Source organism: Rhinolophus hipposideros (genome assembly GCF_964194185.1).
Source record: "Rhinolophus hipposideros genome assembly, chromosome: 8".
NCBI classification, from domain to species: domain Eukaryota; kingdom Metazoa; phylum Chordata; class Mammalia; order Chiroptera; family Rhinolophidae; genus Rhinolophus; species Rhinolophus hipposideros.
Genome location: NC_138054.1, coordinates 72,983,852 through 72,999,687, shown reverse-complemented (window position 1 = coordinate 72,999,687; position 15,836 = coordinate 72,983,852). Strand labels below are relative to the sequence as shown.

At 50.6% G+C, this 15,836-nt stretch overlaps 1 protein-coding gene across 1 annotated transcript; it reads right to left on the bottom strand.

Moving 5' to 3' along the window:
* Nucleotides 1-3,572: 3,572 nt before the first annotated feature.
* Nucleotides 3,573-14,959, bottom strand: A3GALT2 (alpha 1,3-galactosyltransferase 2; the record flags this gene model as incomplete). The annotated part of the gene is made up of 5 exons (XM_081058058.1): nt 3,573-5,970; nt 8,266-8,403; nt 8,686-8,775; nt 8,982-9,065; nt 14,922-14,959. The coding sequence occupies 5 exons, from the start codon at nt 14,957-14,959 to the stop codon at nt 5,283-5,285; spliced, it is 1,038 nt and encodes a 345-aa protein (XP_080914184.1). The 3' UTR covers nt 3,573-5,282.
* Nucleotides 14,960-15,836: the final 877 nt, after the last annotated feature.

Genomic DNA, 15,836 nt, shown 5'->3' with positions numbered 1-15,836 from the left:
GCTGGCCCTGTGCTAGGCATTGTGGGAGGGACGAGTGATTCAGCCGTGAGCCACCATGGCGCTCTGAGCCCTCACAGTCCTGGTGCCTGGAGACTTGGCTTTAAAGGACAGAAAACCCATTGCGAACAAGGGTTTATTGGCTTATGGAACAGGACGTTGTAGGGGTCAGGCCAGCTTCAGGGTTCAATGATGTGTCTCCAGCTCTCCACGTGGCTTTGTTCTCAGAGTCACTTTCATCTTCCCGTTCCTGTGGAGTCAGCAGCTCCAGCTTCACAGCCCCCAGGTTCCCAGCAGCCAAGCCTCTGTCTCTCCCAGAAGCCCCAGCAAAAGTTGAGTTGGGTTTTCCTGGTTTGAACTGGGTTAGGTACCATCCCTGAACCTCTGGTCAGTGACCAGAATGTCTGTACTTGATTGGCTTAGGCCTGGAGCCCGTGCTCTAAGCCTGGAGCAGAGGGGGAAACCTCCATTTGATGTATATCTCCCCCAGAGGAAACCAGAATGTGTTCACCATCAGAAAGGGGGATGGTTTCAAGCAACCAAGAATGTTTTGAGTAATCTCAGAGGTCTCATCTTTTTCTTTGAAATTGACTTCCCAGCTTGCTGTGCCATGAAGAGGTGGGCTCTGGCAGCCATATTTGTGTCACAGGACCTCATCCCAGCCACAGCTGATTGGCCAGGGGTAGACACCTGACTCAGTGGCTTGATCCTTAGCCTAGTGGTACAATGGTGCCAGTAGTGTGTACAGTAACTCCTCAATGTGATATGTTCTGTGACATTAAGCGAAACATGACATAAAACCAATTTTACCATAGGCTAATTGACAATAACTAGTTAAGTTCCCATGGCATCTCATCAATGTTATAAAGAAATGTTATTCTATTTGAAGACCAGCTGTACTGGCTGTCCTGGTTCATGAGAGCCGACTGTGCACACTTCTTCCTAACTCTACATTCAGTGACTGTTGTGCTTTGAAATCAGCTGTGGTGGGATTTACCCCATGGAAACTGGCAAATACTACAGATCAGGGCTTTCTTCTTCCTCAAAAAGCCAGTTGCTGGCCATCCCAGTGGCTCAGGTGGTTGGAGCTCTGTGCTCCTACTGCCAAAGTCTGCCGGTTCAATTCTCACATGAGCCAATGGACTTTCAACCACAAGGTTGCTGGTTCAACTGCTGGACTCCCGCAAGGGATGGTGAGTAGCGCCCCCTGCAACTAAGATTGAACACGGCAACTGGAGCTGAGCTGCCACTGAGCTCCTGGATGGCTCGGTTGGAGTGTGTCCTCTCAACCACAAAGTTGCCTGTTCTTCCCACAAGGGATGGTGGGCTGCGCCCCCTGCAACTAATAACGGCAACTGGACCTGGAGCTGAGCTGCGTCCTCCACAACTACGATTGAAAGGACAACTTGACTTGGAAAGAATCCTGGAAGTACACACTATTCCCCAATAAAGTCCTGTTCCCTTTCTCCAATAAGATCTTTTAAAAAAGCAAAAAAAAGCCAATTGCTAAACATTGCTCAGCACACTACTGGCTAACTCTCCAATCTGTTTCTCCCTTCCATGAATTAGGAAGAAGTTAAGAGATGGTGGGCACCTGACTGGGAAAACCCTGTGGACTGGAGATTGGAGTAGCTGTGCTGGGTCAGATAAGCAGAAGGACACAGGAGGCAGAGAGAAGCAGAGATGGTGGAGGAGACTGAGAGCCAGCGGCAATGTCAGTTCCTGACATTCAGTCTCCATCTTCTGTGCAAGTTGAATTTCCTGCTTGTTCCCACATCAGTGAATGTGGTTGTTAGTGGTGTGACACTGGGTAAATACTTAAACTTTCTGGGTATGATTTTCTCATACATAAAATGGGGGATATAATAGTAATCAATTTATAGGATAGATGTGAGGATTAAATGAATCCATACATGTCCAATGCTTAGAACTGTGCCGAGAACTTAGTACCCAGTAAATATAGTTGCTATTGTTATTTTATGTAGCCCTAGTGGGTCTGTCTCCTACGATCAATGAACCCTGACTAGACAGCTGAAGATGGGAATTTCTGGGTGCAGCATTTCAGGTGGCATAGCAAGGGCAGGCAAAGACTTTGCAGGTACGGTCTGATTTTCACCTGCTAGCATGGAAATTCTCAGGAGCGTCTACTGTCCCTAAGGGCCCTAGCATAGGTGCTGAAGACAGTGTTGATGGCCAGAGAAGTAGCTGCTTGTTATTCCTGCTTCAGCCCAAGGCCATCTACTACCCCCACTCCCATCTCAGGCCTCTACATGGGACATAGGAGGGACCTGTTCCCAAGAGGTTGTTCACTGCTCCACCCTGTAGCTTCCTTGACTCCTCCCTTTCCTCAGGAAGGTTTTCACCCACAGCCTGAGGCTGCTGGAGCCCAGTACCTGGAAACCCCTGACTGGGCGATCATTTCCTCGTTAAAACAGAAAATGGTGAGTTCTCTGCACTCTAGCAACTTGGAGAAGGGGCATGCAAGGAGAGGGAGAAGGCAAGTCATGTTTTCTGGAGCACCACAAAAAACCCTGCAGGGAGGGCAATTGGTATCCCCACTTTACATATGAGAGAACTCTGGCCCGCAAATGTAAGGCATTTGTCTATAGTCACACAGAGTTAGAGGAGGAGCCAGTTCCCATCCAGGTCTTACTTGCTCGTGCTCAGGTCTCTAGTGCCTCAGAGGTCCTGTGTGTGGCCCTTGGTGAATGTCCTAATAAGGTAAGATGGAGGACATTGTCCCACCAGAGGAGGAGATGTGCCAGCTCAAAATCATCAAGCAATACCCACTCTTTGGCATACTAGGCCTGTTGTCATCTCTAATCTGGAGTCCAAAAAGCCTTCTGGGTTTTGTTTATGTAGGTAGGAGGCACTGGGGAACTTTGAACCGCTTTTGAGCGGGGAAAGGTCTCTTATCTCAACATTGTCAATAACTGAAACCTGATTGTAAAAATTACTAGATTATAAAAATCATCAGGGTTGGTTTATAGCCAGAATTGCTACTCTACCATTGAATAGTGGTGGATGTTAAAAAAAGAAGGCCTATGAGAACACTACATACCGTGTTTTCCCGAAAATAAGACCTAACCGGAAAATAAGCCCTACCATGATTTTTCAGGATGACATCCCCTGAACATAAGCCCTAATGCGTCTTTTGGAGCAAAACTTAATGTAAGACCCGGTCTTATTTTCAGGGAAACATGGTAAATGATTTAGGAGACTTGGAGTGAAATCCTACCCTCTTAGGGCCTCAGTGTTCCCAACTGTCAGACAGTAAGTATCTCAGGGGCTTCCAGTGGTTAATTTTCCTGTCTCCTTGGATCTGTGACCACATTTCCTAGAGGACCTGATGACTTCACGCTCCTATTCAGAGCCTGTGTTTTTCCCTGTTGATGAAGAGTCTGGACAGCAGCCATAGAGGAAGAAACTTCTCTTGTAGATACTGTGGCCAAACAGCCCCATGGGCTCCAGAACAAAGAAATGTCCTTTTTGCAGACTTGGACTCTCCAGGAGAAAAGACCGTAAGGATACTTTGGGAATAACTTATTACAATGTCAATGAAAGGACACCCTATAGAAAAGTCTTATAAAGAGTTTATTTGAGCCAAATTTTGAGGACACGCCTGGAAGCAAAATCTCAATTGACTGAGAAAATGCTCTGGAGAATGGCAGTTTTGCAGTTCCTTTTACCCATTTAGAATTAAATGAGAAAGGAAGGTACATGAAATCCATTGGTGGTAGATTAGTGAGAGAAAGCAAAGCAGGGAAATCTCTAGAACTGGATAAAAAGCAAAATGGAGAAAGATACCTCTTTTACATTGGTAGGTACAGGATAGTTAGTAATTAACATTTACAGCACATAGAGATGGTATTCGGGGAACAAGATAACAATGAGGGGTTCTGTGATCTTGTGCTCTGGTGCCAGAGGTTGTGCCTTCAAGGGGTCTAGAAAATTATTCTGACATCTCAAAGGTATGTTGATCCTAGATGCAAAAGAACGACGGACAAAGCTCACTTAAGGTAAAGATTGACCTTTGCTAAGGAAGCTATAGGTCTGGGAGGTCACTATCCACTATGACCCGCCCAGTTAGGAATTTATGATCATTAGGAATTTATGATCATTAGGAATTTATGATCAGCCGTCTGTTTCGTTCACAATAACGTTAATTAAATATGTACCAACTATGCTTGAGGGCAATGGTGGTGAAAACACAAAGCGAAGGAAGTGGATGTCACTGGTGTTTCTCCCCCTGTGGCTAATGCCCAAAGGCAGCTCTATTTGGCCTGAGCGCCAGTCCTGGCTCTCCAGCTGCTCACAGACTGACTCATGTTGATCCTGTCTTTAGGCAGTTATGTTCCCTTTTTTGCCTCAGGCTCCTTATCAAAAAAAAAGGGGGAGCGTGGGGGTGGGGGGCTAAAACATCTCCTCCGGAGGCAATTAATTAGCTGGGTTCAGTAAGGTTAGAGGTGAGAGGTCTATGTGCCTCAGTCCCTGTTGAAAGTGAGGAAAAGGGGATATTTCTCTTGCAGTGAGAAGCTCCCTATAATGTAAACCCTGGCAGCTCTTTTTTCTTTTCTGTAATGCAAGTGCCTGATTTAAGCTTTGATTGCCAACACATCCACTTCAAAGAGGGCTGTCTGGAATAAACACATTACTAGCTACGAGAAAGAGTCAGGCTGCCTCTCCCTTCCACTGTGGCTCCTTTGTTTTAGAGATCTTGGTTGATTTCAATATTTGGGCCACTTCTTTTTTTCTTCCTGAGCTTTAAATTCCCGTTCTTATATTTTGAATTCAGCAACAGAGTGAGCCCAGGAAGCCCTCGGACCCCACCCTGGATCCTAATAAAAGCAGAACCCCAGGCTGGGGGTGGGACCTCTCACTCTACCAGCGACATTGTTTTGTGGCCTGAGGTGTGCTGTGCAATTTCCAGGTCCTGTAAGAATTAAACCTTAATTTTTTCCAAAGTGTCCTTGATGGTTATTGCTGAAAGGCATCTTGCAATCACAAAAGAACCACATGGGCTGGTCCAAGCACAACATTGGTTATTCATAGGCTGAGACCAGCACAAAACACTGTCAAAGGCCAGCACCTCCTCCTCCCAGATGGGAATACACAGGTGGTAGCAGGACTGTTTTCACCCCATCTGTTCCTGCCCTCCAAATTGCCATGCTGCGTCCAGAAGGGACTCCAATTGTTCTGGGTCTCTCTCCTTGCAGTTACGGCCACACCTCATCCTTCCGGTGCCCAAGGTGTCCCGCCCGTGGGGCAAGGCCGGGTCCTGCCTCCTAGTCTCGCACCAAGGCGTACTCCTTGGGCGCCCAGAGCAGGCGCGGGTGGCGGATCTCCGCCCTCTGGCCGATTTCCGGGCTCCAACAGAACTCGGGCGACAGTACTTTCGCGGGCTTGTGCAGCCAGAAGTACTTGTTGAGGTGGCTCTCGTCGTGCCAGCGCGCCTCGATGCCGCGCGCGCGGTCCCGCTGCTGGGCCCGCGCGCAGTGCGCCGTCAGCTGGCGCAGCGCCTCCACGCTGCCCCCGAACAGGGCCGCGTGGTAGTAGAAGTCGCCCTCGTCCGCCGCCAGCGCGGCGGCCGAGCGCGCGTCGCGCTCGTAGGGCAGCAGCCGCCGCGGCCAGTGGTAGTGCCAGGCGTGCAGCTGCGCCACCGACTCGGCCAGCGCCTCGGGCCCGAAGGCGCCGCTGAAGTACTGGTCCACGTCCATGCAGAACACGAACTGCGCCTCGCGGCCCAGCCGGCCGCCCAGCGCGGCGTGCAGAGTGCGCATGCGCTCCATGGACACGTCCTGCCAGCGGCGTTCGCGGAACACGCGCTCCACGCGCAGCTGGCGGCCGGGGCCCAGCGGCAGGCGGGGCACGGCGGCCGGGCGCTCGGTGAACACGTAGTAGACCACGCGCTGGCCCAGCATGAAGTGCTGCTCGGCCGTCTCCAGGAAGCGCGCCAGGTACTTCTCCAGGTACCTGCGGGGCGGGGCGGGGCGGGGTCCCGAGTCAGCCCGCTCGCGGCGCTTTGCCGCGACCGCCCTCCCCACCCCCGGCGCCCCTTCTCTCCCCTCCCCTCCGTGGGCTTCCTGCGCCTCCGCACGCCGGCCCGCGTAACTCTCTCTTTCAGTCCCTGGAGCTCCTGAACTGGCCTTTCCCCGAATCGTGCAAGCAGATTACAGATGGTTGCAAATTGTTTGCCACTCCTGCCCGGAGGGGCCTGTGTTACTCCCTAGAACGTGGGCTCCTCCTGTTTTGATCTATAGAATATCGAAGAAGTGAGGCTGTGCTGGCCCTTTGAAGGGCTGGCAGCGTTAGCCTTTGTCTCTGTAGAGCTCTGAGCCTTCGCTTACTGAGACCCAGAGTGTGGATGCTGCAGCAATGTGAGCAAGCCCTCACCAGCCACGCAAAGAGGCTGCATGGAGAAAGGGCCCCGACAGTCGTGAGCGGGGGGCCATCCCAGAGGAGACCCAGGCCCTGGGGAGCAGTGAGGTGCCCTTCCTCTGGAGCCCTGTCGGAATTCCTGACCCACAAAATCATAAGCTATGATGATAATAAATTGTTGTTTTAAGTCACTGAGTTTGTGGTAATTCCTTACACCGATAACTAGAACGTTTGTAATACTAGAAACTGTATTAACAGACTTTGGGATCCCAGGGTTCTGAAATAATAGTAACAATACCTAATATCCTTCAACATTTATTATGTGTCCGACAGTGCTCTAACTCAATGCGCATTATCACATTTAATCCTCACCATGTATTATTATCTCTATTGTTCAGTCAAGGAAACTGAGCCACAAAGAGCTTTATTAACTGGTGCAGGCATACACACAGTTGGAAGTGGTACAGCCTTGATCTGAACCCCTCTTGACATTGGAACCCAAACCTTTACATGCACTTGCTCTATTCCTGGTGGATCTGTGAGAAACTGGAATCAGAGACCTTGGAAGCCTCAGCATCCCAGAACCTTGGAATTCAGGACTTGAGGACCCTCGAATTTACGGACCCAGAGGTTCTGGCTCATAGGTCTGGTAAAGGAACACCCTCCTTGGCATCCGGAATGGAATCGGGGGCCTTCAAGTCTCTGGGAGAGGCTAGCAGTTCCGCCTACCTGGCCCACGGGTCAGCCCTTGGTCCTGTTTGGTTCCTGCCTCCCAGGGACCCTCCTGGCTTTCTCCCCCTTCTAGAGTGTGAGGGACAGAGTTGGGGGAGCTCCAGGGTGTCTGATGGCAGAATTCCTTCCCCACACTTTCAGATATCTCTTCTGGCTGCAAAACTCTCACTGCCTCCTCAAAACAGTCTGTTCTGCTATTAGAAATTCTTTCTTTAATTGCCCTGAACTCTACCTCTGTGTACCTTAGGGTTATAGGATTAGATTGCCACTCTCAGCCAGGAGTCCCCTTTGCATCTGGAAAGTGGACACCTAGCTTGGACACTTCTGCCATCCAGAATGGGGAAAAATCCCTGGGATTTTTTACCTGCCACTACCGCTCCTTCTCCATACCTTGGGGCCCTCAGTTCCTCTCCTCTCCTGCAATGATTCTGTCCTCCATCCTTCTCAGTCACCTGTCCCTATGGCCACTCCCTTCGCTTGATCATCATGTCTGTCCCACTCTGTGAGCCCCTATTCCTTCCAGCCTACTTCCTGTGAGCCCCCCTTTCTTCCAGCCCACTTCCTGTGACCCCCCCCCCTCCAGCATTCCTATCCCACTGAGAGCTCTGCTCTGCTGACCACTCCCGCCATCACTTTCTCATCATCTCCCTCCTCTCTTTACTTCCCTCTCTGCCCAGTTCAGATTCAGAAACCTTCAGCTCCCCAGCCCCTCTTCCTCCAGCAGGCTTGCTCGGCAAGCCTCCCTCCCTCCCCTTACTGTATGCCTGCACCTGAGCTGCTGACCTCCAGTGGGCACTTACCGCAGCTGGGCCATTCTCTCTGTTTACCATTGTTCTCCCCTGTCTCACCACCCTCACCTGAAAGACTCCATCATTTTCTCACCACAAACCCAATGCCTCCAGGTAGACCCCTAGCCCCTGGGCAGGTTCATTCTAAGACACCGTTGTGAGTCCCTGGCTGCCTATGTTGGGTGGGCTCCAGTGCTGGTATCCAGGGAGGAGGGGAAGGGAAAGGATGGTCTTACCCTCACTCTGAGACAGGGGTGCTGTCTTTGCCTTCTGCTTCACCTTGGGGTCCTTGGGCAAAGTGAACAGGTGCCCCACCACCCACATCACATGCACACCCCTCCCACGCCCTGCTCCCCTCCCTGGGTCTTACCTGCCTACAGCAAAGACAGTCAGCCCAATGGTGAGGTTCTGCTGAATAGCCTCTTGCTGGGCCATATCTGGATCAAAAGTGCCATCCCAAATAATGGGGGCCCCCCAGGAGGTACAGGTCAGGACTTCAGGCCGGGCCCTGGCCAGGGTAGGGATGGGGAGAGAGGTCCATTCATCCACTCACTCGGTACATGCTCACTGCCGTCTCCCCAGGCTGGGCCCTAGGAATCCCGCAGATGGGTCAGACCCCATCCTTAGCCCAGAACCAACCCAGAGAATCAGGAGATCTGCGACCTGCAGGGCTGCTGGGCAGAGCCCCTGGCTCTGCCAGGATGGGGGATGTGAGGAGGGCAGGGACACTGGAGCACACACTGTAGGGGGTACAGATGAGCTCGGAGTGGGAGGGGTGGTAGCTCCTTACCAGAGACGCAGGAGCCCCGTGAAGTTGTCTCTCAGCAGAATCATTCTGGCCGGAGGGCAGGTGCCCATGGGGATGAATATTTCCAGATGCCTGGGGGTGGGGGCAGCAGTGAGGGGCATGCCAGCCTGCCTAGGAGCCCTCTCGTTCTGCTCCTTACAAGGTGGGAGAGCCCACAAGGAAACTTGTGTGGCTGAAGTAGCCACCGCCCTTCGTCCGTTAGGGAGGCGCTTGAAATATCCACTTGAACCCTGCCCCTGTGGGTCCCACCTTGAGTGTTGGGGGCCAGGGGGTTGTACCTGACTCCAGGGGTCCTGTACAGGAGCAGCCCTAAGAGGCCAACTATAAGTAGGATCAGCAGTCGGAAGTGTCTCTTCCAGGTCCTGGGGGGTGGGGAGGGGCGTCAGCAACACACTTATATTTATATGTTATATTTACATTTGTATTCACACACAGATATCTATACACACATATGAGGAATTATGCAATTAATGTTCCATTTTATTTGGTTTTTTGAATATAAATATATTCTCTTCATATGATACAGACATTCAAAGCTACAAGAGTATGTACAATGCAAGGTCTTTCCTGTCCCACTCAGCTCCTCTGCATGGAGGCAGCAGTGTGCACAGTTTCTTGTGTCCTTCCAGAGAGTCTGCACATACAGCAACGTCATAAATACTGTAGCAAATTCTCTGTCTCTCTCCCCGCCCCCACTCCACAGGTAGCACGGTAGATCTGCCATTCTGCAGTTTGCATTTTCCACTGACCATTATGTCTTTGAGGTTATTCCATCTCAGTACTTGAGGGCTTCCTTACCCTTTTTACCAGCTGCCTAATCTGCCATTGGGCTGGCGATAGCATAATTTACCTAACCAGGCCCCTCTGATGCACACTGAGTTGTACGGGGTCTGACAATTAAGTTCGCGAACTCATCCTAGAGAAAGTGCTACCTACCTCATTGCTGAATACAACTATGGTCACCTTCGAAGTGCTCCCCTTGGGAAGCTATGCACCGACGCCAGCGCCTAGTCCACCCTTCAAAGCAATTTGGAACTCTTTTTCTGGAATGGCCATCAGAGCTGTCATCGTATTACTCTTGATGTCCTGAATGTCATCAAAGTGTCTTCCTTTCAATATTTCCTTTATCTTTGGGTGAAGAAAGAAGTCACTGGGGGCCAGATCAGGTGAGTAGGGAGGGTGTTCTAAAACAGTTATTTGTTTACTGGCTAAAAACTCCCTCACAGACAGTGCTGTGTGAGCTGGTGCATTGTCGTGATGTAAGAGCCATGAATTGTTGGCGAAAAGTTCAGGTCGTCTAATTTTTTCATGCAGCCTTTTCAGCACTTCCAAATAGTAAACTTGGTTAACTGTGTGTCCAGTTGGTACAAATTCCTAATGAATAATCCCTCTGATATCAAAAAAGGTTAGCAACATCAATGCAACAAGTTCGTGAACTTAATTGTCCGACCTTGTATATCCTTTGGTTTTCTCAGTAGTGCTGGGGGCATGAACTTGGGCAGGTTTAGGGGATGGTAACATTAGGCGAGGGGTGCTTAGCGTGGGAAGGCGGTGGGACTGACCTTGGATGGACGAGAGTCTGGGAGGGGAGGCAGGGAAGTTTATGGCTTGATGGCTGGAAGGGGAGAGCTTATCTGGGACTTAGATCTGAGTTTCTGGGCTGCATGGAGGGTGGCTCCAGTCACCTTGGAATCTTCCAGGAGGGGTCAGCAGCCCCATTCCTGGCTCAGAGGAGGTGGATTTGGATTTGTCCGTGGTTGGTTGTGTTCCAGGAAGGGTCCTCAAAGTCAAGAATCTTAGTAAGCTCTTCCCAGGGGTCTCATCTGCTCTGCCCCTGCTCTGCCCATCCCCTGTGTGTGCCCGGCTCTCCCAGAGGCTGGACCCATGTGGCGAGGAGTGTGGACATTGGCCAGCCCTCCGGGTTTGAATCCCAGCTCCACCACTTATTAGCTGTCTGAGCTCGGGCAAGGTTTTAGACATCTGCCTGCACTTGAGCTCCTCAGCTATAAAATGTGTGCAGTAAGTATACCCACCTCCGAGGCCTGCTGAGGTTATTGAGTTGATACATGCTAACCAATTAGAACAAGGCCTCCCACACAGTAATAGCTCAGTAAACTTTAGCTATTAGTATTCCTGAAGAGACCCTCATGATCCCCTAGACAACCCCCCAACTCCACTCCCTGCCCTACAAATTCTTCCAAAATCGCCTCCTCCCCCAGTCCATTTCAGGAAGCCTGCCTGGTCAGACCCTCCTGCCCCTGCCTTTCCTGCTCCTCACCAGGTGTAAACACGGTGGAGAGGTGTCTTGCAGTTGGGTGTATGTATCTACATCTACCTGCGGGCCATGTCAGAGCATGCCGCCTCCTTTTGTTCAGTGGGCTAAGCCAGAAATTTGGGTGCAACCCGACCCCTCCCACTGCCTCACCTGCCGTCAGGCACAGGTTGGGTTGACTTAGCTATCTTGATCTCCCCACTGCCTGCCACTCCTGTCCCCCACCCCCCACAGCGACCCTGCCTGCTCGTCTCTCACCGGGACCAATCCAGCAGCGACCGCCCTGCTTCCCGTCATTCCCCAAAGGCATCTCATCAGACGCCAACCGGCCTTACCAGTTTCCCCGTCACATGACCAGATAAATAATCAGAGAAATGCACGTCGTAGTCAAACATGGAAAAATGTTCACGAGTAATCAAAGACATACAAATTAGAACAAGGCAGTATGTTTTGCCTATAAAATGAGTACATTTTAAAAAGAAAGAAAACTAGCCACGATGCGAGAATACAGTGAGACAGGCACTCTTACACTTGCTGGCGGGAGTGTAGAAAGCCACTGCTTGTTTGGAATGCTTAGCTAAGGGAATGGAAGCTTTCAGTCTTCATCCCCCTTTAATCCAATAACCTCAATTTCTGGGCATCTATTCAAAGGAGATCATCTTCAATATGGAAAAAGTTGATGCATCCAGATGTTCACTAGTTTCTGTTTCACTCATTCAACCTATATTTATGGGGCACAAGCTCAGAATCAAGCACAGTGCTAGGTCAAGGATTCAGAGGGGAGTGAGACATGGAACTGTCTTCAGGCGATGTGAGTGGCCATGAGGAGAGGGAATGGGTCGGATGACAGCGGACAGATGAATGGAATATAGCACAGTGAAGGCTATGATTAATATAAAAACAAGATGCTATGAGGGTAAATGGGAGAGCGGCACCTGAGTTTTGGCAGGTAGGGAGGAAATCAAGGAAGCTTCCTGGAGGAGGTGACCTCTAAGCTAGGATCTGAGGAATTAGAGGTTATCCAATAAAGAAGGCAGTGGAGGGGGAAAGGAGGCCCATGGAAAGGAAGCAACAATGTGCAAAAGTGACCAAATATCTTGTGATCCCACGCCCTTCATCAGACTTCCCTTCTAGAAGACGGATGGGACATCATTAGTACAGTGACAGAGGACACCTGGGAGCACTGGTGCCACTTGATCTCCCCATTTGGATGTCTCACAAGCATATCAAACTTACACAGTTAGAAAAGGACTCTGGATGTTCCTTGGAAACCTGCTCTCTACTCAGGTGTCCTCCATCCTGGTAAATGACATCGCTATGATCTACCCCATTTCTCAAACCGAAGACCTAGGAGTCCTTCTTGATTCCTCTCTTCTCTCATGCCCCACATGCAGTCTGCCAGCAAGCCCTGTGGACTCTCCCACAAACACACTCCAGTCCACCCATGTGCCTTCACTTCCTCTCATTCCACTCCAGGCCATTGTCTGGATAAATTTCATAGCCTCCTAACCAACCTCCCTGCTTCTACTCTTGACCCCCAACAATACATTCTCCAGAATGATCTTTCAAAAACACAGAACACACCTCTCTCCTCTTCAAGACCTTCCAATGACTTCTCACTGCTCTGAGCATGAAACCTGCACCCTGGAGTCTGATCTGCAAAGCTCGGTGCCTTCTGGCCCCTGCCGACCTCTCTTGCACTCGCCTACTGCGCTCCAGCCCCCCAGCCTTGCTCAGCTTTGTGTGGCTTGTGGCTTGCTCTTCTTATCATTCAGATCTCAGTTACAATTCTCTGTGCACCCTCTTTCACCCTTTGGCTTCTCTCTACCAGTGACTCTGAAGTAATTGCGTCCAGCCCAGCTTCTCGCTGAGCACTGGACTCTGGTATCATGGTTCTTCTGGACTGCTGTGTCCACCTGGGTGTCCCACAGACACCTCAAACTCAGGGCTTCTCAAGCTGCATCTTGTATTTCCCCTTCTTCCTTCTGTGTTCTCCATGACTGGTCTCAGTTACGCAAGTGGGACACCTTCTCCCTCCCCCTATAGCCGGTCAGCCACCAAGTTCCATTGCATCTGCCTCTTCCATGGAGTCTAGGAGCTCCCACCTCTCCACCCCACTGAGCTCTTCACGCCTCATTTTTCCGCAACAACTGTCTCCTAACTTGCCTCCACTTTGTGTTCTCCCCATCTTTCTGTCTCTGCCCAGATTGCTCTTTTCCTATCAATCACCACCAAGCTCTGAATCATTCCCCATACCCAGCTTCCTCCTTGTGACACGTGCCTCAACCTTCCAACATCCTGCTCTGCCAAGAGCTCGTCCACCTGTGCAAACATCTAGTCTAGTTAGCACTCGCCAGATGAGATGGTAATTGTCTGCCCCACTAGGCTGTGAGCTTCCCATTTTATTAGACTGTATTCTCAGTGCCAAATCCAAGGTCTGCCTCACTCGGTGGTATTAGTAATAATTATTTGTTCGGTAAATAAATGAAGCAATCAATGGGTTCCTTGTCTTCATTCTCTTTCCTAAACGGTTACTCCTTTGCTTAAAACTGCTTTTTCTTCAGGGTCAAGTCTGCAGTCTGTATGAATAATCCCAGACATTTACTGAGGCAGACACTCTGTCGAGAGAGTTTTATATCCCTATTTCAGTGAAGTTGGATCATAATCCCTTGAAGGAGATGCTATCATTATCTGCACCTTATAAATGAGGAAACTGTGGCTCAGAAAGGTTAAGTCACTTCCTCAGGATCACACAGCTGGTAAGTGGTAGAGCTGGGGAGCTTTAGGTCTGTCTGACTCCCAAGCCAGAGCGTGGCATTTGGGCCTCCCTATGATCTGCTCCCAGCTCAACCCTGTGGCTCATCTTCCAAGGGTCCTTGGCCCGATTATTATTCCCAAGGCCCCTCATGTTCTCTGCCATCAATGTCTCTCCTGCAAAGAACCTTTCTCTCTCCTCACTCTCAGCTCCACGCTGAGCTTATCAGAGCCTCTCTGGCTCCCGGAAGCACGGCTGCCCAGGAGGTACACTGTGGGAGGTACCATCTGTGCCGCAGGGCAGGAAAAGGCTGGAGTGGACCTTTCTCTACCCTCACTGCTGTCCTGACCCTCTTAGCCAGCCCCTACCTCCTCAAGCAGGACAGGGCAAGCTGATGCTTATCCTGGGCACTGGACCTCAGCCAGGGCAGCCAGGCAGAGCTGGCCCCAAGTGGCTCAGGTGAGCTCAAGCTGTCAGGTCTGGGAGGGTGCTGAGACCCAGGCCTGCGGTAGGCACCTGTGAGCGCCTGCCGCCCTTCTCATGCCCCAGCCTGGGAGTCCTTAGTCCATAGAACTCCCTGCCTGATCCATCCCACTGCATTACTTGCTCAGGTATTTTCAAAATGACTCTCTCCACCCCACATCCACCCGCACAAGGTGTTCCCTTAAACCCACCCCACGCCCTGTTCCCCACACCCTCCTTGCTTTCAAGAAGGGGTGAAGGATCAGTCATTAGTTCTTCAGTGGGAACCAGCTTCCAGCCCTGGACAGGCACTCCCATGGGGATAGAGAGCTCTCAGCTACAGTAGGGGGAATGCAGCTTCTAGGTCTTGTTCTCTGGCTCGCCAAGGGGCTCAGGGTTAAGGGAAGCAAGAGTTACCCTGTTCTTCACAGGCTCCAAGATCTCCCAGATCTCCCCCTGCCCACCGTCTTTATCCTTTGGGCGATGTTTCCTGTCAGTCACCTTCCTGCAGGACCTTCATGGCTCAGTTGGTACTAAGTAGGCTAGCCTTGGTGCTTCTTCCCCGACTCTTCTGGGCTCCTCTCAGGTCAGCTGTCCAGCCCCATCTTCCCCCACACAGTGGCAGTGTCCCCACTCACCTGAGTCCCTCTTTGAGAGCCATGTCAAGAAGCCGGTGGGACAGCCTTCCAAGAACCCTCTCAGCTCAGAGCCGGGGAAGGAATGACCTACCTGTTCTCGGTGGCCAGGACAAAGCAGTTCCAGGCCATCTGGAACCACACCCACAGGAGCAAGCAGGGATGAACTGCACTGAGAGGGACTTTGCTTGGGCGCAGCGCCTGCTAGAGGAAGCTGGCTCCAGGATGGGGGGGGGGCTGGGAACCCCTTTGAGGCCAATCACCTGGAAGAGAATGGATCTGAGTAAGGCCAGCTCTGATTGGCCAGAGCCTCTGAGCTGTTTTGTACTGACTCCTCTTTCCTCGCCAGGTCCCCTTGTGCCCCTCTTTCTTGTCTTCTGTTCTGGTCCCAGAAAGGCCCTTGGGTCAGGCTACGCAGGGAAAACCCTGTTCTGCACAGAGCTTCAGCCATATTTCATAGGGCAACGGTTGTGTGATTGTCATCTTGGACAGTTTCCCTCCAGGAGCCCTTTGCCTCCTCAGTAAAATGGGTGTACATTCACTCAGGACAGAAGAGCCACACAAGATAGTGGGTGTGGAATAGTTCTGGAAAGCTTACCCTGGGCAGGCATGGTTTTCAAAAATGCAGGTTGTGACCCATTAGAGGACCATAAAATCAGTTTCGTGGCTCATGACCAAGATTTCAAAAGTATGAACAGGAAGAGAATTGAAAAAATATCAATGTATTGTGCATAAGGGTAGGTATTGTTTTGTGGAATTTTTGTTTCAGTTATATGTAAGTATGGATAGAAAGGTTGGAAACATTTTTTAAACTGTGGGTCATGATCAAAAAAGGTTTATAACTTGTCGTTAAAAGACTTTATTGATGTTAGGCCTCTGAGTATTTTTAAAGGGAAATTAGATGCATTCAGTAGTATATAAATGAGGCAAAATTAAATGTTATGATAGAGGAAAAGTACATTTGATAGTAAAAGCTAATTAAACAAATTCTGTGTGAAGTGTAAATAGG